Source organism: Amia ocellicauda, chromosome 1 (genome assembly GCF_036373705.1).
Source record: "Amia ocellicauda isolate fAmiCal2 chromosome 1, fAmiCal2.hap1, whole genome shotgun sequence".
Lineage (NCBI taxonomy): Eukaryota > Metazoa > Chordata > Actinopteri > Amiiformes > Amiidae > Amia > Amia ocellicauda.
In genome coordinates, this window is record NC_089850.1 from 6,718,897 (window position 1) to 6,742,127 (window position 23,231).

The following is a 23,231-nucleotide window of genomic DNA, read 5'->3' on the forward strand; positions in this document are numbered from 1 at the left end:
AAAAACAACTGTTGGCCTTTTTGTATTTAGTAACAGCATGTAAATACATAGAATGAGTGCTAGGACAAAAACAGGAACAACAACCTTACAATCACCTCTTCACTGTCTACCTTTTGCTGAGATTATATCCCAGGATCAGCTGTCACAGATGTCAAGCAAGGCCAGGGCATTAAACATTTCTACCTTGCTCTGCAAACATGGAGTTTGGACAATTACTACAGACCCGAAACATCATATCACTGTGGGTTTTGTTTTTCTGTGCCTGGTTAGGTTTACCAGTTTATCAAGTACATGTCTTAAGTGATGGTTCTGCTAATCTCAGAACATGAAGAGCTTATTTTGGTAAAGGAAGAGTACATTTTAATGGAGGTGAAGGTGTCAGAAATAAAAAAGAAACCAACTCTGTGTCTGAGTCTGGGTGTGGGTGCATGTGCGTGTGTGTGTGCGTGTGCAAACCACACAGTGAAAGGACAAAGCGATATCCTGCTGTCAGCGGCTGCTTACCACTCTTTGGCCTCACAATCACAGAGTTTTTCGTCCCGCTCTCTAACCGACAGTACCCATCGATCAGGTCAGTCATATTCTCCGCCATCGCCAGGGACGCAACATTGATGGACAACGGCTAGGAAGGACAGCACAGTTAACTCATGGAGGGCCACACTGTCACAGTATAGTGCATTTACCAGCCCAACATAACACAGAAATGCAAAAATTGGCATAAAGACAATACATAACGATTGATTGAAAATAAATGTGTACATATGGGTACAACAGAGCATAACATCTATACAAGGTAATGGCCTTCTCTGAGGTTTGGCTGGTTTGTTTGTTTGGTATTTTAACAGCAATTGAGGGAACCATTAAAACCTCATCAACGTTATTTTTAAGATCAAGCTCAAGAGAAGCTCATTCAGGTCCCGGTTGGTTTTTAATCTCTTGGAAAAGACTTGCTGTTCTTACCTGCTTGGCTCCTTCGATCTCCAGGTGTAGCAGTGTTTTGCCGTTGTCCTGTAGGGAACATTTGATGCTCCTGATCTTCTTGAACTCGGCTAAACAGGTGGGCTGGGAAACACACAAGAGGACGCCCTGTCAATAAGGACAGGCTAACAGGGGCCAGGCGGGTACCTTATGCAACCTGATGAGAACACAATTTGAGGCAACACACGCAGAATTCAGCCGCATACGAAGGTGGTACAAACATTCAGTGTAACGATCGCTTATGGGGTTAAAACTTTGACGGGATGCTGTTAACTTGCTGGCTGGTTCATTAGGTCCTTACAATTAGCTTCACACTTCAGCTCCTCTTAATTCAAAAGCATTCCTCTACTGACTAGCCGCGATGGAGACAGTCCTCTGTGTTTATACACCTGGAACCGAGCCAGCCTCCCGTCTGACAGTGATTGTCTGAGCCGGGTGCTTACCACGGCCTCCTTGCTGGAGCGCTGGCGGATCCCTTTAGAGCCGATGACCAAGTCGACGGCAATACTCCAGCCTTGCTGTAAAGGGGAAACAAGGAATTAGTTTTCTGTATTTGTATCACAGTTTAATAACAGGCTGTTTCCAGTAGAGTGCATACATGTATGAAATTAAACAAATAACTAGTGAGAAAAATATTAGTATATATTTTTTCTTTTCTTTTCAGCATTTCGGGGGTCACTTTTAGCTGGCCACAAAGCTTGAACACTTTTGATGATATTGCCAGTCAATGACTGGATAGTCCATATAATACTCCATTTGTCTGCACTGGCAGGCGACCTTTTAATCTTTCTCAGTTTATGGACTTTTTAAGGTCCAGTTGCTTCCTTTGTAGATAAAATACTGCTTCAGTGTCTTATAAACCAGTTTTATCGGCTCATTTTGCTTTTGAACAACATAACATAAAAATCCTGGTCACTGTATCAAAACAAATACTGAAGAACTGAAACTTAAACAAAAATGCTTTGTCTTATCTTGGGCTCAAAACAGCGGTTCTTGATAAGACCCACAGGGGCATAGAAACTAAATGTCCAGGCTTGATTGAGACTGGAGGAAAAATAAATGTATACTGTGCTCTTTCAGGCAAAGAAGAAAAAGCACAAAAGCACAAAAAAATAAAACTACTGCTTACATTAAAATAAAAAATTAAATCAAACAACAAAAGAAAGACATGTATGAAATTGGATTTGAACAGCTTTGCCGGCCAGGAGTGCTGGGACAATCAGAGAAGACAACTCACAACCAGCTCGCAGGGGAACACTTCCTCCTCGAAGTTCTTGAAGGTACTGTAGTTTTGGAAGAACCTCACAATGCACTCCTCCTCCTTCAGACTGGCGTACTGCTGGAAGGTCTGCTGGATCATCTTCCTCAGCTGTTTGGGCTGTGGAGAGTGGATGGACAGTTGCAGCTGAATGTTTTTCACTAATTTAGTCATCTTTTGACTGCCATTGATTTGTATGTCAAACGTGTACAAAATCCCCATGTTAACTGAAACCTTTACAGTTTTCTCTGGGCCAAATCTGTTCACAAGACTCTGAAGATACATAATTCATAAATTAGTATAGTTTGATTTAAAACGTTTATTAGACACATAATTAGCATTATGTCAAATCCAGGATGTGGATGCTTTACACTACAGATGTATATCAGTGCAATACACAGAAACATACACCATGCACTGTTTTGATCCAAAGCCTCTCAATGAATCTGTCTGCAAAATGGGAACCAGTAATTCTGGGATTCCATTTGGACACCAATACCTTGAATATATGTGATGGAAACTGGCCACCATTACAGAAAGCAGCAGTCATTTCTACAAGATAAGCCTGGTTAAATATGATCATTTTTTTTCAGTCTTCTTTTTTCAGATTTTTTTTTTGCAACAATGTGTCCAGTGTAAAATGGAAATATCCTGTCCATTTAGACGCATGCCTTTGACTCAATGCTTTCACATACTGATTATATCCTATTCGGCATGGGATCATTTACATATGTATTGTTCTCTTAACAATAATATTTAAGTTGTGGCTGCTTTAATTATCCAAATGGGTCAGGAGTACAGAACATCACTGGCATTGTATCCTCTCTCAATGTATACATTGCAAAACACAGACGGAGATTAATATATTAAAAATGGGAGAGATCTTGATTTGTATGGCTTCTCACTGGCTCAACCTGTAAAGGTGTCTGACAGACTATTGACCATAGGTTGTGATTTAAAATCCGTGCTGTTATTAGACTGTGACTACATTTCCATAAACATCAGTGCACAATTCTCACATTGTCTAAAAATGAATTGTGATTTCCTCTTTGTGCATTAAAGTGTACTTACAACAACAGCTTTGAACCATAACAAAAACATTAGAGCTAAAATAATATCACTTCTGAACAATGTGGAGACAATTATGTCACTTTATTATGCTTCTCGCGTTCATGATTGTTCTCCTCCTTGCTCCCTTTCCTGTAGCCCTTGTCTGTGACCCTACATCTTGACAGCACTTAGCTTTCACCATCCAGGATGTAGGAAGTCTCTTACTGTACTTGTGTAAATTGGAATTTGTAAAATGTATTATATTTTGAATTGCTATGTTTTAGTTAAATTGAATTGAGATTGATGCCTTGTACTTCTCTGTATTTTTGCACTTTGTTTGCACTTATGTTGTAAGTCGCCCTGGATAAGGGCGTCTGCCAAGAAATAAAAATAACAATAATAATACCTTCATGCTGTCGATGAGCTCTTTTGGAAAGAAGAGATCCAAACCCACATCCTTCCTGAAGTATTAGAAGGGAATTAATTCAATAATTTAGATGTCACAAATTAGTCATGACAACAGCGCTAAACATATTGTCTGTTTCAGATTCTGTCTGTATCGTATTTCAATAAACTGGCATTTTTACCATTTTTATCATTTTATACCAGATGTGGCACATTAATTACATATAATACATTCATTTACTACACTTTCGAAACATATGACACTTCATCTGGGATCAAGGATGCAGTCTTGGAGGACCAGAGTACTATACAACTCAGATTAATGGCTGTTAATGGATGTCGGACAACCCCAGTAGACAAACAAAAAAAGGGAGATAAGTAGATTTTATTGTGGCTCACACTTGCTTGCCTGAGGGAAGGATTACCAAGGCTCAGCCCACTCAGAGGAATGAACCCAGAAGCTGCTACAAAGGCAATGTTGGGGGTGAAGGAGGGAGGCAATGTGATGACAGCTGGGAAGGGGCATTTCTTGATGGATACTTATCAACACGGATCAACAGGTCAACAGAAGACAAGTGCAAGACTGGGGTCGTTAAATTAAGTGATGATAATCTGGGATGGAATAAAGACCAGAGGACCCTGCAGCCCATGAATCCTAGAGTCACCCATCCCTGTTGTACCTGCTTCAGTGCTATAGATGTGATTTAACTGATGCTTACTACACTCACTTAGAGCAAGGATTGACTTTTTATACTCCATATATATAAGACCTTTAAATAAGTGTTGAACTCTCAGCTTGTTACTGTGGTGGAAAAAAGTTTTGGAGTCGGGAGTTCTAATCAGAATTTATTACGTGAACGGGACGAACAGCGCAACACAGAACACAGATTTTAGGCCAGCATGACACTGTTCCCCAAATGTTTTAAGATAGAACAAAGCTTTTATACCCCTCTGGGACATACCCACAAGGGGCTTTAATATATTATAATCAGTATCTGAATGGTCATTTCTAATAACTATCAGTGATTTCATTGGCATTCTAAACTAAGCCTTCCAATCTCATGAATATTATAATCAATTCTCATGAATAAAAATCATTAACCTCTGAATTGCCAGTTGCATTGGAAGGTAATTTGCAGATAATAGTTGCAAGAAAGGAATGTGAGTTGCTGATAACCAAGTTAGGAGTAACAGCACACCAAGGACAAAGGCAGGATAGGATGTTAATATTTTTCCCCCACAGTGCCTTTCAAAACCTAGCCTGTTATTAGGCAAACTCAAAGAGGCTCAACTGGCTAACAAACAGAGGTATAGAAATATAAGTCAAATTTTACATAGCTGGGAAACCGCTCGTCTGTGGGCACTATCTACACATATTTCCATACCGTAGATAATAACATAAAAAAAGTTTAATTAGAAGGTATGACAACAGCCAGAGACCAGATGAAAGCAGTTTACCTGTTTATGTTTGGCAGCTTCTATGGCAACTTGAATTTGGCTCCCTAACCACAGCCACAGACAGCGTCCTCCCCTTATTGCCCAATAAACAGACACAAGCTCTCCCGCCTCAAACCACCACACCGAGGCCATGCAGCACTTACTCGAGCAATTCAAAGTTGGATTTCTTCTCCAGTCCCTTTGCGTTCATATCCTTATAAAACCTCCTGTTTGTGGACAGAGAGAGAAACAAAAGCGTCAGTCATCAGTCCTACTTCCTGCAGGGGAAGAGTTGGACCTCTGTCCCGCTGAAGAAGTACGAGATTACTGTGGATTGAGTCAGGGAGAGGTTTTCTGAGGCCCCAATTAAAGCAAGTATAGAACTTCTAATTCATTTCCGGAGCAATAATACATCTCGCTTAGTTAGCAAGGCTTCAGTACAAAAGGATAGGATTTCTGGATTTTCATACTCCAATTGAAAGGACCAATGTAGTAACCATGTGTACAACTGAAAAGATCAATCGTCACCATCGCCCTCATCATTTTGTTGAGCTACCATTACCAATAGTAAAAGCACAAAAATAATATGGGGTTTATACAATAATGAATAAGCTAGTCCCCTATATACTTTTCAGGAATGAGCTGGGGAGCATAAAGGCAAAAAGCACAATGGCCCAACTATAGAGAGACGTTACATTTAGACACGAGTGAAACTACATTTAGGGATGTAAAATGTCCCCAGAATAGCACAGAGGAAGATGATGTAAACTTTTGGAAATCATTTCTTCTCATTTTTAAATCCTTTTCCAGTCAAAACAATGACTATGTGATCGGTCTGTTAAAATCCCACTCAATATTAATCTCATAGTAACACCATAAAAAATTATAACTGACACGGAGAGTTACTACAGTAACTTGTTGAGTATATCAGTGTGCCAATCATTCCTTCAGGGTCTGGGGAGTTAAGGCTGAATCGTATTGTGTGTACGCAGATTAATAACATATCTGAGATAATGGACATTAGATAAAAATGATCAATTTAATCCTTGTGTTTCTTGATGATCATTTTAGTTATACAGACACGTAGGAAACCTTTAATCAACAATATAATCATACATTTTCAAAAAGGAATGCATCACAAGAAGATTCACTTCATATATTTCTATTTCTAAGGGGTGAAGGGAAGAAACATAGAGGGATCAACTGTTATTTATCAATTATAAAAGCTGTTTTGCCATGTGTACAGTGAACATAGTAAACATAATTTAAGAGAGATTTTACCTGATCTCCAAGCAACCGAGCTGCAAAGCCATGCCATCACTCACTTTATTTGCAGAGTAATGCATGTAGTCACTGCGAACCTGAACACAGGGAACAGAAACTGGTCAAGCACATCGCAGCTTTTAACATGTAACAAAACCAATCGCTTAACAAAACTTCACAGGCACAACTTTACAAGGTTCTAAATGCAATTCATATACTGTGCTATATATCTCCCCAAAGTTTGGTTTGTATTAACTGAACCCTCAGACCCTTTGCTCACTCAAGTGTTGAGTCTTCAACTGGGCGTTATGTAATGATAATATTTGACAATATACTATAGTTTAGATCAGTTTACACATATAAAGAAAGTATTTGTAACTCTATTTCTGCATTATAATAACCAAACAATAGCATATCTGAAAACACAGACATAAAATATAAATCAGACAGGAAAGCAATCCCTTGTCAAAAGTTGCAATACCTATTTTATAGTATACCATAAAAATACTTTTACTGGGACCGGGATCGGCACTAATGAACTCTCTGTAATGCTCATGGGACACACAAGATTGCTTTCTACTAAACAAAACCACTTCAGTTAAAGCCTGAATGCATCTCTCTCTCACGTGAGTGTGGGACAGTGTGGGCAGAGCTCTGTGTGAGTGGGTGAGTGCGTGCGGTACTGTCCCCTCGAGAGCTGGGCGCTGGTGATCGTGAGGTGGTTGGATATTAAAATCAGCCACCCCCATGAGTGAAGCAATTGTTATGTTTAAAAAAAAAAAACGAATTGGGTAAATGTTCTTAGTAGAACATGGGGCGATCACTAATGATATGCGCACTGGAGGCCAGTCGTGGACTAGCCTTGTGTGGACTAGAGCTGCTCTTCAAGACTCTGGCCAACAGGGAAGGAGTACAGGGGCCTGGCACCAACTGCGGGTGCGCAGAGAGGATGCACTGTCCTCTGAGGAGCTGTTTGGTGGGCGCCCCTTAGCCGAACTCTCTGGCACCCTTCCCCGGCTCTCAGAGACATGGTCGGCCCTGCCAGGCCGTTACTGAGTGAGTGCAGCTTGACAGGGCAGGGCAGGGGCAGCATTGTCTCGGCTCGCTGCACCACCGGACACGCCCTGGAGAGCCAGGCCAGGGGTGGGGGAGGAAACTGCACCAGTCTGGAGCACCCTGTACAAGCCCCCCCCGCCCCCCTCATTAAAAGAGTGTGCTAAAGATAAGAACATAAGAAAGTTTACAAACGAGAGGAGGCCATTCGACCCATCGTGCCCGTTTGGTGTCCATTAATAACTAAGTGATCCAAGGATCCTATCCAGTCTATTTTTTAATGTTCCCAAATTATCGCTTTAACCACATCGCTGGGGAGTTTGTACACTAGACTTATTATTATCACTGTTTTTTGGTTGGTTGGCTTCATGGCTGTGTTGTTCGCCACCGTTTTACTTGTGTGTATCTGTATTTGTTTCTGCATTAGTTATTATTGATAGCTAATCCCGATTCTGTTCCGTTGGCACACCAGGGCTCCGGCTGTGCTTTCGGTTTCAGTTTCACTTTACAAATATAGCACTTTTTAAAATAAAAGTCGTGTTTATATAGTGCTTTATATATTTCGAGGAGCCCTAGCAGCGGCAATAAAATCAGAGGCCTGGCTGCCCGGCCTGAGCCTCGGTGTGTTGTAATAGATCTCACCCACGTGAGGGGCTCCTCTGCCGGCTTGTGCCTGCACTACAACCCGCTGCTGTGGCTGTAGGAAATCTCGCTCTCTCAGCTTGCTGGGATCGTGCTCTGCTACGCCTCCTCGTCCGTGGGTGCAGGCCTCGGTTTTAAGCCCCGCTTCGGCTGGTGGCCTAGTACCCTCAGCCCCCTCGGACCCCAGACCCTGTGTCACCCGGTGTCCCCAGAAACCACGGAACACACGGTGTGGTTAAGCCTATGGGCCTACACGGCACTTGTATCCTGCACCTGGTGTTTGATTCAGGCCTTAGGTATAGATCATCATAGTTATCATATTTAAGTCCTTTTTATTTTTATTTTTTCGGGGAACCCCAGTCTTTGTCACTGTTAATTTCTCTGACAAAATGTAATGATCCCCTGATCACCACCTAACCCCCCCAATGGGAGAATCTCGCTCCCTGCTAGCCCTGCTCTGCAACCAGTATAGTCAATAGCATAATAGTTCTATTACCTTTGCCCCACCCTGGAAAAACATCTCACTAAGCCACTGACTCGAGGCTGGGTGTTAGTATAGTTATGTATGCATCTTGAAAAGGTAACACACGCTCATGCCATCATGGCTAAACAACAAGCTTCAGGATGGTGTCAGTATCAAACAGCAGGGGCAGGACCCATGATTTTAGTTGTGAAGAGACTTTGAAGCATCATGATGGCAGGCACTCTGATAGGATCTGGAAGCTCAGCCTTTCCCCACTTGTATACAGTCTGAATGACAAAAGCTACTACATTTAAAAGATCAGGATTTTAATATTTCTATTGCTCATATCTACTGCCCAATCAGGAAAGCCCATCTGACTCCTCACTGGCCCTTCAACCCTCCACAGCGGAAACCCACTGACCTGCTGATAGAAGTAGAGCATTGTGGTCTTGTCTTCTTTTAATTTCTCGATAAAATTGTGTGGGATGTAGCGGATCCGCAGATCATATCTAAAACAAAGGACAAGAAACAGAGCGCATGTAACCAAAAGGATGCAAGTGAAGGAAATTAGTAATGGGAAAGTGACCGCAGTCTATTACTCTTCAGTTGTGCTGAAATAGAAGAAACTCTTTCTTGTAAAATACGAAAGGTAACAAATCAGAGGAGGCCTCTTGATCCATGTATCTAATTTTATTTGATAGTAATAACTAAATGATGCAAGGATTTTATAAATAAATCATTTTTATTTGGTAAAGTGCCCTTCTCAAAGTTGGCACAGACAAGGGAGCAAACAGCACAAGCCTGTGTTATTAATGCAAACAATGTACAAAAGTAAGCCATTAGGCACAGAAGAACAGAATCTCCTACAGGATGACAGACTGTTACACAAGAAAATCTCTGGGGCTCCACAGCTTGACCTAATGGTTGCGTCCCCAGCAGAAGGCAATATATTTAACCTGTTTCTCGAAGGATCATAAAGTGTCTGCTTGCAACAACATGCTACGAGCACCTGCTCTTATCTTTGGTAGGTTGAGGTATTAATGAAAGATGATCTGTACGGCCTGCCTATTACCTCCATTCTGCCTCCAAGTGCTGCTGCTCGTATCTCTGCTCCATTTCCCCAACAGTCAGGTCTGGGTGGAGCCAATGAATCTCATCCGATTTCAAATGCTTTAGCAGCAGCCCATAGCAGCCGGGGTACTTGATGTTGGGGCCCAGCCTCCCACTGCTCAGGATAGAGTTGATGATGTCCTGTAAGAGACCGTTAGAAGGGCTTTGACAACCTGTGGAGAACACCCATCACAACACTCGAATATGCCCATTCCCAGTCATGTGTACTGAAGCATAGTAAAGCACAGGAGAAAGGGAAAATAAATAAGCCTAGGATATTACACAGCTGAGAAAAATGTAACAGATACCCTTAGGCAAGTTTACACTAGAAAATGTACCAAAGGATGATTTAGCACTTTGAATATGGGTGTAAAACTGTTTTACAGTGCATTCCTAGAGTTTTATCCTGACCTCACTGTGTTTTACGTCTGATCCAATATGGACAGACCACGGTTAACCATAGGAAACATGCCTTAGAAATATGTATTCATATTTAGAAATATCACCCTAGTGCAGTAGTAAAACAGAGGAGGCATGTTGAACCCCAAACTATGGTAAAACTACACTCAAATTTTTAAAGTGTAAAACTCCTATGGTTGATGTATCAAGGTAAACTTACATGAGAGTATCTATTTAAAAAAGTAAAGACATGAAAAAAGAAGAACAAATGAAGAACAAATCCAAGTGTTTTAGAGCACAACTGAATATAGCCATTATATAGAATAGCCATATAAAATACTGCCATATAGATACTGAAATAGAGTTGACCTTCATTAGGCAGCTTTATCCTCATAGCCTTATAAGGGTTACAAGAGCACAGTATAAAAGTATTACCTGAATAATACTAATTTTTGAATTCATATCATAAAGTGTGAAGTGTGAAGAGCAGAAAAACAACAGACACACATATGGGTTAGAAGCACAGTAGTTTGAGGCATGAGTGGCAAGCACCTCATTCACATAGCCTTTCTTTGTATATATATATATATATATATATATATATATATATATATATATATATATATATATATATGTGTGTGTGTGTCAAACTTGTGGTTCAACTGGTAGCAATAAAAGCCCCTATCCAGCTGAAAAATGTTTCTCTGTGAAATGGTATTTCTCTAGGTGCTGAGACTCCCAGACCATTCTGGAAACCAAACAATCTATATGTGCACCATTGCTTCTGTATTCAGACATGTAAGTTAGGTGCTAAATAAAACCACATGCATGTGTTCCAGCAGATGTAAAATAGTTCGCATTAGAAACTTGTGCTTCCATGTTGTATTTTCAAACCATGTTCACAGTATGCTGTACTATAGACAACAATTAGTGTTCGAGGAGTCTCAAAAAATAAAACAGCCTTGCTACCCCTCATGCCAGTTTGTCTGAAGTATTGAATTAACTTGGACAGAAAGTCATGGAAAACAAAATCAAAAACGATAACAGAAGATTCAGCCTGGGCCCCTGGGTCAATATCTTTCTTGAAATACTTTATATTTAATCTGAAATCTTGTGATAGATAGACTCCATTCAATGTATTGTGTAAATTCTGAGGGCAATCAGTGGCACCTGAGCTTATTTAAGAGTGTCATAGCAAAAGGGGTGAATACTAGGAATAACCTTTGTCTCAGTGACAACATACTTGTGAAAGGGGTAAATTAAACATTTGAAAATCTGCACGAATGGTTTTACACTGCAGTAAACCGTACCACTTAAAAATAATAATAATAGTAGTACAAATAATAAATACACAAAAACTCTCAGTTTTTATATTTTGCTCACTCAAAGCCTAGACCATGACCAATAAATTAAGCCATATCTCATCACTTCCTATTATATCAGGCATTTGGGAATTAAATAGTGACATTGTGAATGAATACAAATATACAGTTCACAAAGTAATTGAGATTTTGATTCATAACTACTGTATATAAGGTTGCAACCCCTTGATATTTGGCTCCACCCTTATCTTTGAGTATAACAAATAGCAGGGTTTTCGGGTTCAGGTGTAATGGTTATGAATAATATGTCACAGTAGGCAATATTATCTTATATATTATATATATTATATTATAATAACGCATTCTCTTGAATAAGCATCTTTAACTGTTTTTGAAAATTTGCTAATCACTTGAGCCAGTCATTCATTGTGTAAGTAATCAAGGCACTTTTTTCATCTATGTGCTAATGCGGTAATAAAATGACTAAGTGAGATTATTGAGATTGAGCGCATTGGGATCATTGCTAATGATTGCTCAATAATTGGCTTTATGAGGAGACTATCGGCCTCTTGGTGCTGGGGGGCTGAAATTATAGGATACGAATCCAAGTCCTGAAAAACACAATGCCCTAATCATGAAAGACAATCATTACATCATGTATTAACATATTGACTTGAAAGACCCATGCAATCATTGCAATAGTAGTAGTAGTGGTAGGATTAACAGCATATAACAGTATACAGTCTATCAGATGATCATTTGTACACTGTGAAGTCCCAACATAAAGTTATTTGTAAACTCTATTTGTAAAATTGGATCTGTTTAATACGTGTTTAATTAAGTTTAATATCTGTCTGTTGATCATCAGATAACATTAATTTATGAAAAGAAGCTGAATTTTCCTCAAACTGGGATTCGATTACTAATTGATAATAACTAATAAGTACAACTAATAAAATATGTATAGATTATTCAGTAAATTACTCTCCATACACTCCTAACACAGACTCAAACACAGCCAATAACAAAGAAGCACGTATCTGTAAGACTTCAAGGCCAATGCAACACCAACGTAGAGTTGTAGCTGGCTGTAAAACCAGCAGGAAATGAATGGCTTCAGGTGCCAAAGCATTCATGCAACCTACATTGTCAATTGTGAAAAGGTTGACAGGAAGCACACCTAGAGGCTACACGATCATCAGCCTATGACAAGGAGGTATTCACTGACACATCGCAGACACCTTCACAGTGTCCTCCACAACCCATTTACTGTCACTCACAGAGACACAGAATACCGAGCCTGGGTACAATGTGAATCTAACATTGTCGTATCTGTCCATTCAAAATATCTACAGCAAGTTAAAAACAACCCATGTCAACAGCATCACTAAGCAAACAAAGGATTACACTGTTCTGGAAGCCTTCCCCTTCCTGCCAGGGGGGGGGGGGTGCTCACTAATAAAGTTCAGTCAATATAATTAAAACACCCTCAACCCCATTAAAGCATATGAGAACATGATCTTTTAGTCACGGCAGGACCTCCTCTTTTTGTTTCTATAAATGACCGGCCGGACACAAGGATTCAAAGACATTTAGGTTAAATATAAAAGGAGAGAAGGGGAAAAGAAGTAAGAACAAGAAAAGAGAAAACATACACGTCAATTACTCACCTTACTAAAAAAAACTACTGCAAATGAAAGTGGCCTGACTGTTAAAGCCTGTCCTTGGGTGCTTACCCTGATCTCCCAGGAACTGTCACACTTCACCAGTTTGAAGTTCTTGCCAAGGTTGAAGCTGCTACTGCTGAAGCAGACCTTGATGATTTTGATGGCTCCTCCATCACCCACAGTTTGATGGTCGGGGGCTCTCTGGGGCAGCCCCGGAGGGTCCCCTCTTCCCAGGCTCCAGGAAAGGGTGCTGGTGTCTCCTGACATCTCCGAGCGTTGGGTCACGGCAGTGCAAACACCATCACATCACCCTCTGAGGACAGGAGGAAATGCCAACAGGTGAGGGGGCGGCAGCTGACTATTTTGCTACAAACACACGACAATGAATGCCTAGTCACATTGCAAGAACCTCCATATGGTGACCCTGACACCATACACACTTCCACTGACCAGTCTCATCACAGAACATAGGTCTTTGCACTGTGGCTGCGGTTTCCACATGTTTAGATCAATGAGTAAAGGTTTTAAAATAACCCTTTTACTAGTAATGCCACACTGTTTGTATTGTTTAAATTACGTACCACAAAGACTGCCTTCAGAAGCAGTGCATGTCCAGGAATCTGTAATCTTCAGAAAGGCTGCTCAAAGCTTGTTTGAGTTTCAGACGCTCTCACCCTGCTGTTATGGGACCCAGAGAGGCCGCCTCAATGAAACAAGACCAGTCCAGCCGCCCAAAACCCAGGTAAATAAGCGCTTCCCCGTTTCCAAATTCAAATTCCATAACAACATAATCTCATAAGAATATAATAAGCCTTTACACGCCCAAGCCCCGGACGTCCAAGCATAGCATGTAGTCGGTGGTTTATTGTGAAAGGCAGAGATAGCTAACCTTGACCAGAAATTAATAATCACAACAGAACCCACCAAGCGACAGTCAGTGGTGAGTAACTGAAACAAAATCCACACTATAGTGGAGGAAGTTGTTAAAAATTATAATATTACATATCACTTGGTCCATAACTGCCATTTTCAAAAAGCATTTAGGCTGTAAATGAAATGTCAAACTAATCTGAAAGTGTTTATTTAAACCCTCAAATATTTGCAAATTATAATATGAATACATGTCTCTGCTTCTCTATGATTGTTGAATGCTTAATATAACCTGCTATTTAGACTGTCCTCTTTGATTATGATGATTTAAATTGGTTGATGCCTTTATCCAACAACATTTCAAAGATTTTCAAATACAAGATAATACATACATATATAAACAACAGATGCATTCCGCTAGTGGAGTGTGGAACAGAAATTCATAGCGTTATGTGGAGCAGTTTTGCGTAATGAGACATCCAAGCTGTGTCCATACACAAAAAAATGAATGTAATTCTATTAGAGAAGCTAGTAAAATCACTATATGCATTTAATTCCTCCATGTTTTGAGAGAAATCACAATGGTGAAAATAAAGGGTAGTTTGACCCACTTGTCCCTACCAGTAACCACGTAAAAACCCAGCAAAAGCGGACTTGTGTGGTACATATTACTATACATTTCCCTGAGATCATTGGCAGCTGGGCAGAAATTACTGGAATACACTAAAAGGGTCAGTCAATGCACCCACACTAAATGGAAACAATATAGAAGCTAAATAAATGACCATGAACACCAGTTCCACTAGACTAAGCAAATAATTTCCTCTGACGCTCGAGCTCAGTTTCTAACTGATCATTCAAAGCCAATAAATCATTAGCACTCAAGTGATAACTTCCCACTACTTCCTCCTCAGAACACCATCAGTTGTGTTTGCTTCGTTTCAGCGCATCTTATTTAAGTCCATGGAGATGTGCTGGGTTGTGGAGGCATCTCAGCATGTGGGTCTCAGAGAGTCTAACAGATAGTTTTCCTACTTGGACGCTTTGTCTTGGATAGCTCTGTTCCCTTGTGTCTCTGTGTTGCTGTGGTGCGGTCGAAAGATTAAATTTCAACTTAAAAAAGTGGGGATCTAATGTTTGATTTCACCTGAAAGGGATTATGACTAAAATACAAACTAAATGTATACCAGCTGACATGTTCCATTCTCCACTTCCTTTTCCGGTCTTCATGTCTACTTCAGGACATTCCTCCCCGATGGTAGATCATTTCCCACCAGAAACAGCTATTTCAATAAAGTGCCTTCCTACTCATTAGGATCCAACACCCTTTGTCAAGTGTTAACCTGAACTGAACCTTAACATGTTAATCTGAACCTGCCTTACATATTCATTCAGATTAGCATAGTGTGAACCATCTAGCATGCAGGGTTGAAACCCCGAGTTTCACGGGGGATACGTTCCTGAAAAACACTGTATTGAAACCATGGAACTTGAGGTGTTAAGTCTGTGAAAAATAGGGGTATAGGGGCCTGCGACCAAGTTTTGATCATCTTATTTCATAATAAAACGGGTATTAAAACATAAAATAGCTATATTAAAACCTTTACTCATGAACTTGATAACACTGAGCAGCGTACAGATCGGCAGATTTCACATTTTGCAGATCAAATTGGTACAACGGTGCAGAAGAAATGGAATGTCTTTGTCCTGCACTCCTGGCTAAATGTTCATACAGAGACAGCATTAGCCCTAATTGCAGCGCCGTTAAAAATGTGTCCTTTGCACTGGTCATTTCACTGGTCCAAAGATTAATGAGTTTCTCAACCTGATCTGCATGAGGAATTCTTGTCAACGACATGCACAAACTTACAGGAGTTGTGGTTTTCATAGTTTCACATTCTTGCTCGCTCTTTTTAATGTGTGAAAAGTCATTTCATTAAAATTTTACTGGCAGGCAATCAAACGCAGCACTATTGCCTTCAGTTAACTTATCGAGGATTTATTTTTTACGCACAAATAGCATAAATGTGAAGCAGGGTATCACTGAAAATGTGGTCATGTTATTGAATTACATTATTAATGTTTAGGCTACATCAATCATCGCGGGTCCCACTGTACTATGTAACAATTACTAAATAAATGAATATGCATATGAATGACCAGACAGAGCATTAAATAAACTCAGCTGGATATACTTTACCTCTTGTTCTGATGCAGAATAAGCCCTATTCACACAAGTAACATTTGTTGAGGAAAAGGCATTCTTCACCCTTTTGTACAGGCATCTCCACAGCCACACTTGCTCCCTACCTGAACGGAACTCGAAGAACATATGAACACAGAGAATGTCTAAGGATATTATATATGTATCTCTTGCTAAATCACTTTTTAACTCTGATCATTTAAACCAAGCCTAGACATTACATAAGGACCCTTAGGTGTAAAGAAAGTTACTTCAGGCTCTGCTTTTCCTCTCTGCTCTCTCTTTTGAGAAAGAGGTATTTTGTGTGCCTGAAGCGGTGGATTGTTGTCGGTCTCTCTCTCGCGGATGCATGCCTGGAATTCACTCCCTGGGCGCGGCCATACTGCCCCACAGTCTCATGGGAGGCAAACAAGGGGCAGGGTCTTATCACAGACTCTGGGCCTGCAGGTGACATTCGCTCAATTGTGTCCTTGTGTTATCACAATTCATGTATTTGTTTGTTTGTTTAAATAAAGTCGGGGGGGGGGGCAATATATCCAATGAATAGCAAAGAACAAATTAATTTTCATTGTTTAAAATAGTGAATACTTTAAACTACAGCTGTTCATACACACACACACACACAGATGAGATGTTGGTTGGGCTCTGACATTCCTGTGCCACAAGGACCTGCTGTTTAAGCAAAATAGCTTCCTGAGCAGAAAGAAAACTGAGTGCATGCAGTGGGAGAAGGTTCTCTTCCCATAATGCAATGCTCTGCAGTGCATAGGTAAAAGTTTGGACACTTCCCAGCGCTGCTATGCTTTCATGCCTCACTCTCTTCAACAATCCTTATCAGAAGCCATAAAATAATATCCACTATGAAATGTGCAACTCATGCACAATCCACATAGTGGATTGATAAATTCATATATAAATAATCCATGACAGGAGAGTTTACTATCTGCCTACACTGTTGCTTACCATTAACAGATTCATACTGATCATATTGGCCTCACAATTGTCCAAATATTCAACCCGCTGTTGGGAAATCTGCTCCTGTTTACTGCAGAGAAGGAACAGAGCGGGCAATTACAAGTACTGTTCAGAATATGACCTCAGGTGATAGATGTGTTTGTTCAGACATAGACCCAGATTCTGCACCACAGCACGAAACCACTGAATCACAGAACTGGATTTTCAGGAATGTCATGACACAACCCCGATCGCACAGAGGGAGGGTCTATTTCTGATATTTCACACGGTCTTATTCTAATAAATATCTAAAGGTAATAACTGAGAAACAATCTAAATGCTGCACGTTCAGATTCTACACAAAGCAAACACAATGTGTCCACACTAGTGTAATCCTACTGTGTGCCTATACGTTTTAAAACCAAACAAAACAACATGAAACACATAACAGGTAGCAATCGTCTTGATCTTTTATGGTAAGACATTACCTTACGTTTCTAAATCTACAATGTTGAGCCACATAGTTCAATCGGAAACAGGTCACAGTTATCCACTTTCCGAAGTGTAAGTATACAATTCATATTTTCTCTGATACATATAGCTATGTTGACAGTTTTTGGCCTTAACTAAAGCATGTTCCTGGTGCAAATGTATTTCCTTCCAGCTTCTGAACATGAAGCCCTGCACAAACCCTGGCATTTCTGTGCAATGCCTGCATGTCAGCGCATGTTTTACTAGAGTTTCTTTGCTCTGCATTTTCTTCTTAAAGTCGTCACATGTCAAGCAGCCGATAAACCACACAGATCAAGGATGAGCTTCAGAAGGTGCTTTAAGCTGCAGGGCCTTGGTAGCAAAAAGGCATGTAACACTACGCTTTTACACATTAGTACCTGACATCAGAAGTATCTCAGCACATTACAGAACAAACCCCAAGCTTTGTCAGGAGCTAAAAGTAATCTAACAAGTGTAAAAATAATATTAGAGAAGTACAAATTCATTTTTGTTTTATAACAAAAGGCTCTTCTTCAAATCCGTGTATAACTTTGCACCACATATATTTTGATATAAGATTGCATCACAAAGAACAACATTTTAGTCAAATCTGTCCGATCACAATCCATTTTAAGCCCTGATAAATTTAACTATGGTATTTTGAAGACGTTTTCAAGGCAAAAAAAAGAAAGTGTTTCTATTCATAAGCAATCTATTAGTGGGTGTGGAGTTATAACTACCCTGCATAATATTTACACTTCGCAAGAGTTTCTTAAAATAAAATGTCACTTTTATATTTTAATAACAGCCTATGAATCACAGATAAGGAAATCGTAAATGTGTGGTTTAAATTGCATTTGTGTTCCTATTAAAATAGTGGAAAACGTTCAAAATGGAAAATATGTATAACATGCACAGATTACAACCGAGCAGTTTGGGCAAGGGGAAAAAGTTAGTAAAATATTCTTAAAGTTTTAAACAATACCACTCCCCCACATTTGATTAAAACCCTGAAAATATCTGTATTCATAACAAGCAAAACAGCAGAACATTTTGTAGTCAGGGTGAAACCGCAGAAATATGGTTTCCAGCTCAATTTTTAATTCAAGATGAAGTACAGCAGTGGATTTAACAAAGAGGAAAAAGCAGCAGCTGCAGACTGAATGCTCAATAATAAAATAGTGACATTGGAGTGAAGCATTGTGTTAAGAATATAAATGTAAAACATGCAAATATATTGAATAAAAAGATTGCATTTTCCTAAGAACCATAAAAAGACCTAGATAAAGCACACTATTATCTCTTTAGATACCATCAACGATCTTTAAAGTAGTTGAAATTATTCACTTTGATCTCTTTTCTGTACTGGTCTTTGTGGTTAATTTATCGTCCACCTATGCACGTCTGCATCTGTACTTAATCTAACTATTCTACTTTCCTTTCATACATTTTGGTTATAGCCCGTTCTTAATTTGGTGTGATTTCAATGTATGCGATTGTGTGGTTTGTATGAGCAACACTGACGCCAGTACCATGTTGTCTTGATGTCTCTGCAATATGTATAGATTCTAATACTCATTCATGTTTTTTCCGTTGGATTATCTGTGTCTATATGTTATGCAAGTAGCTATTTCTGACCATCAAGTTCTTGTTTTTGGAATGTGACAATTTGGTTGCTGATCGCAAGCCCATTCGATACTTCTCTCTTTGTAGATACAATCTTTTTTTGATGGGAATAAGATGCTTTACTTGAATAAACCCACATTGAATGATATCCTTCATTCCTTTGCTCCTGTTTAAAAGAAAACAAGCAGTTTGTTTTTCAGTAAAGCTTCACTGGATTAAGTGCTAACTGGATTAAGTGCTGACATGGCTTGGTCGTATGTCTCATGGCTATTGTAGGTGCTTTTCAGGTGTCATAAGAAAGTGTTGACCAGCTACTTAGTAAATAGTAAAATATTGAATTAGACAGTAGTTGCATTTGTTTACAGTTGTATTTTCAGTCCCAAACATATTTAAAGCATCTTGACATCTTGTGTCAAACAATGTCGTAACTGTGGGCAGCATTTTCAAAACATGTTTGGCAACACCAGATTTAAAGTGAAAGCATTTTCATCTGTGTTTAACTTGCTAAATGACAGTTCTTTCTTAGTGGAACGCACATTTTAGAGTTTCATAGAGGTTTCTTTGCTAGACGTTCTTATTTTAACAAAGTCAACCACATGCTCACTAGATCTAGTAACCACTTCCTTCGTTTGATCTTCCTTTATTTTTTTCTTTCACCTTGGAAGCAGACAATACTTAAACCAAAAGGAGATAATCGTAGTCTGGATCCTGGTCAGCTTTTTAACTGTAGTCATATCTCCAGCTTTCCATATCCAAGTGGAGTCCTAGAACTGGGGTCTCTCCAATCCAGCAAGTTTTGTATTATTGGAACCTTTTAAATCATTAATTAATAAAGACGTGAAAACATCTAATTCAGCAAGAGTTTCAGTACATGTACAGAAACTGAAGAACAACAACCTGAATGGTCTGGAGGATTCGAGTTCATTCAATTCAGCACCTTGTTATATCAAACAATACCTAAACTGTGTCCCCAGTCTTGAGAAATGGCTGACATTGAGCGATGTATAAAAATATATGTGTTTGAGGTTCTGTAGAACCTATATGTTTTTGCTGCTCAATTTAATGAAGTTCTCATAAGTTATATGGATGTGTTATTATGGCACTTTTATCTCAACTCCTACCACTTGTGCCTCAGTCTTCAATTTCAATGCCTTTCAATGCCTGAATGCTGCCACGTGGCAAGATTATCACCATTTCACATCCATGCCAATGACACTCAGATAAACGCACTGTTCAGTTCACCAGGTTCTCTCTCTCTGTATTAATGTAGCAGGAAGTTGGATGTACACACTTCATGCCCTGGGTCTCTGACAAGACACAATGGACATCAATTCAATGGGAAGTTAGAAAACTTGCTGTTTGCTGGGATTCTTGTTTTGGGTTTTGAAACACACTCTTGCAACATTTCTAAGCTGGCACATTTCACCTCTGCAACACTGCTCCTCTACTTCCTTATTTGCCCCCAGCACAGAGAGGGTGATTACTTTGTATGTGTATTTGTATTTCCCTCCAAGTTGTCTGGCTTGACACAGCATTATCTGTGTCCTAACCAGTATTCATTCAGCCAAACTGGATTGTACTTGACAAAATTGTGTGAGAATCGTGGTCCTATATAATAAAAGATAGTTAGCAAGGAAACCAAACATTAACCTGTTCTATACAGGAAATAACGAGATACAACCAAATTCATATGTGACACACCCTTCCAGACTACAAATCTTATATTCAAGAGAGTAGATTTATGGAAATATTCGGGATTAGCCTATCAAAAATACCTACCTGTCAAAAGTTTTAGATCACTTACATTTTTCCAGTTTTTATTTAAATGTACACAGTTTAATGTCTCAATGTACTCTGAAAATAAAGCATAGAACAAATAAACAATTGGAGATAAAAAGAAATCATGGAATTGTTTTGTTTAACAAATCCCATTTGAACCGATTGATCTGTGACCGTCTGAATGAGACCACAAACCTACATACATCTTCACTTTAAAATGTCGGCCACAATTTTCACATTCTGAAAAGGCCCAGCATGAATCTGTCACCATCAGTCAGAAGCGGGTTTTCCACCTACAGTTAAAGACACTATCTGGATGGAGGCAGAGGAAACTTCTTTCTGCTAACCTGTCAAAATTTTACTTTAAACGCTAAATAAATGCTAGACAGCCCAGAATGGAAGGCATAAATCCCTTAAGTGGTGAAAGTCCAACCTTTCTATTTGCAGTCCTTAAGCAGAGAAATATAAATTAGTGCATTCATTAACAACCAATTACATTTCTTTCTATCAGGACTAACTCGCTTCACACTGATAACACTACGAGCTCATCGCATCCTGGAGACCACAGCTTTGAAACCCATCCCATCATGACACTGAACAATAACTGAATTTTGCTCCCAATAAGAACATAACCTTTGCTATAAAGCTAACCATCTCTGCCCACAAATCAGACACGCTGTTCAGGGAATGTACCAAAGTACCCAGGATGAACACTGGTTCAACTTCTGACAGTACAATCCAAACTGAGATTCGAAAATATCAGGCGCAATATGCTAGTTTGGCCTGGATTGAGATGTCAAGTCATATCTGCAGTTTCAGAAGTGGTTTTGAGTCAAACCCAATTCACAGGCATATGTGCCGCCCGCCCACAGTTAACCTGCATTTTACGAGAACTGCACACTTCTGTCAATGACTGCAGCACATCTGAAGGGTTGAAAAGATGATGCGTTCTGGTCTTTGGATCACTGCCTGATTACGGTTCAGAGAAGCAAACAAAAACAATCACCAGGTTGAGCTTTGGAAACAGGATGATCTGAAAATTGTTTTAAACTTAGAGATGAAATCAAACATGTCTTAAAAGATAAAGTGCTACTTCATAAGCACAGGAAGTGGAATGATACGTGTTTCATTAGCTGAGAAAGAAATTAGTATAGATTTTTTTAACTTAAACATTGTTTTATCTTAAAAAGTATAATTTAATTTTTATTATCATGTACTTTTAATTAGCCATTTGTCTGAAAATCTATGTGTGTTGCTCTTACCACATTTAAACTCATGCAATTCACAATATGCTTTGAAGTCTTTTTTATTACCCCTGGCTCCTTCAAAAAAAGTATGACTAATGACCCTTCTTCAAATCCTAACAAGTCCAAATTATTTTATTCTCCAAAAAGAACCAATACTTAAAACATTCTGCACAATAATTATGAAAGATGAAAAGTGACATTTTTATTACACATGGGTATACATTCAGCTACCATACATTGGACTATTATAAGAGCTAAATAATACCTAATATTAATGATCTGACATTATAATAACTTTTAAAATAAAACATGCCTACCAAAAACAACAGAATAGCAATTATGTAAAGGTATTTTCTGACTCCAACAGACGTCAGGCCAATAACCAAGCTTGATCTGCAAACAGGAAATTGGCTACAAAGTGATTTTTAAAGAACAGAATAATTTCTACAACCTACTAAAACACCAGGCTTTTATGGATGACTTTCTAATTTCCCTATTCCACAAATATTCTGTTCGGTATATGTTTCACCTTCAAGAAAACCAAAAACATAATAATAGAGCCACAGAATCCACAAGCACACACATATTTCCAATTTCCTCTCACAGTTATTCTGTACAGGAACGTCATCCTTGCACCTCTGACCACTACTTTCACAAACAGTCCCAACAGTTGTGGTTCTTTCTTTGTTTAAAATAAGACACTAAAACACAAAGTTACCATAACTGGTAACACTCTACTGCATGCATTACTGCAAGACTACAGGGGCCACTGAATTCTGTATGCCTCTTTCTTGCATGCAGGTGAATGCAGTACTGTGCAGTATCCTAAAAGTAACTTAACCAATTTGCACAGTATCTACCTGGTAAACGTTCCTGGCAATGTCATAAAAACGCTTGCAGAAAAACTAATACCAGTATCTCAGCATTTAACTGTCTTTATTTGGCTGAAACTACTGGTTAATGTCATTTAATTCACCACCGGTATTATATCATAATACTTCAACAACACAGAA

General features: G+C 39.2%; 1 protein-coding gene across 5 annotated transcripts in view; it reads right to left on the reverse strand.

Moving 5' to 3' along the window:
* ptk2bb (protein tyrosine kinase 2 beta, b) overlaps positions 1–23,231 on the reverse strand; it is a 51,663-nt gene that overhangs the window by 20,619 nt on the left and 7,813 nt on the right. For 4 of the 5 annotated variants that reach the window (XM_066710507.1, XM_066710525.1, XM_066710516.1 and 1 more), the window contains 10 exons: positions 13,117–13,360; positions 9,622–9,800; positions 8,971–9,058; positions 6,410–6,489; positions 5,293–5,355; positions 3,693–3,747; positions 2,216–2,356; positions 1,422–1,496; positions 961–1,062; positions 505–622 (listed from right to left, as the gene is read on the reverse strand). In XM_066710507.1, coding sequence (XP_066566604.1) covers positions 505–622; positions 961–1,062; positions 1,422–1,496; positions 2,216–2,356; positions 3,693–3,747; positions 5,293–5,355; positions 6,410–6,489; positions 8,971–9,058; positions 9,622–9,800; positions 13,117–13,314 — 1,099 coding nt within the window. In that variant the 5' untranslated portion in view covers positions 13,315–13,360. Of the gene's footprint in view, positions 1–504; positions 623–960; positions 1,063–1,421; positions 1,497–2,215; positions 2,357–3,692; positions 3,748–5,292; positions 5,356–6,409; positions 6,490–8,970; positions 9,059–9,621; positions 9,801–13,116; positions 13,361–16,117; positions 16,455–23,231 lie in introns of those variants that run through there. The other variant, XM_066710500.1, reaches the window with a different exon arrangement.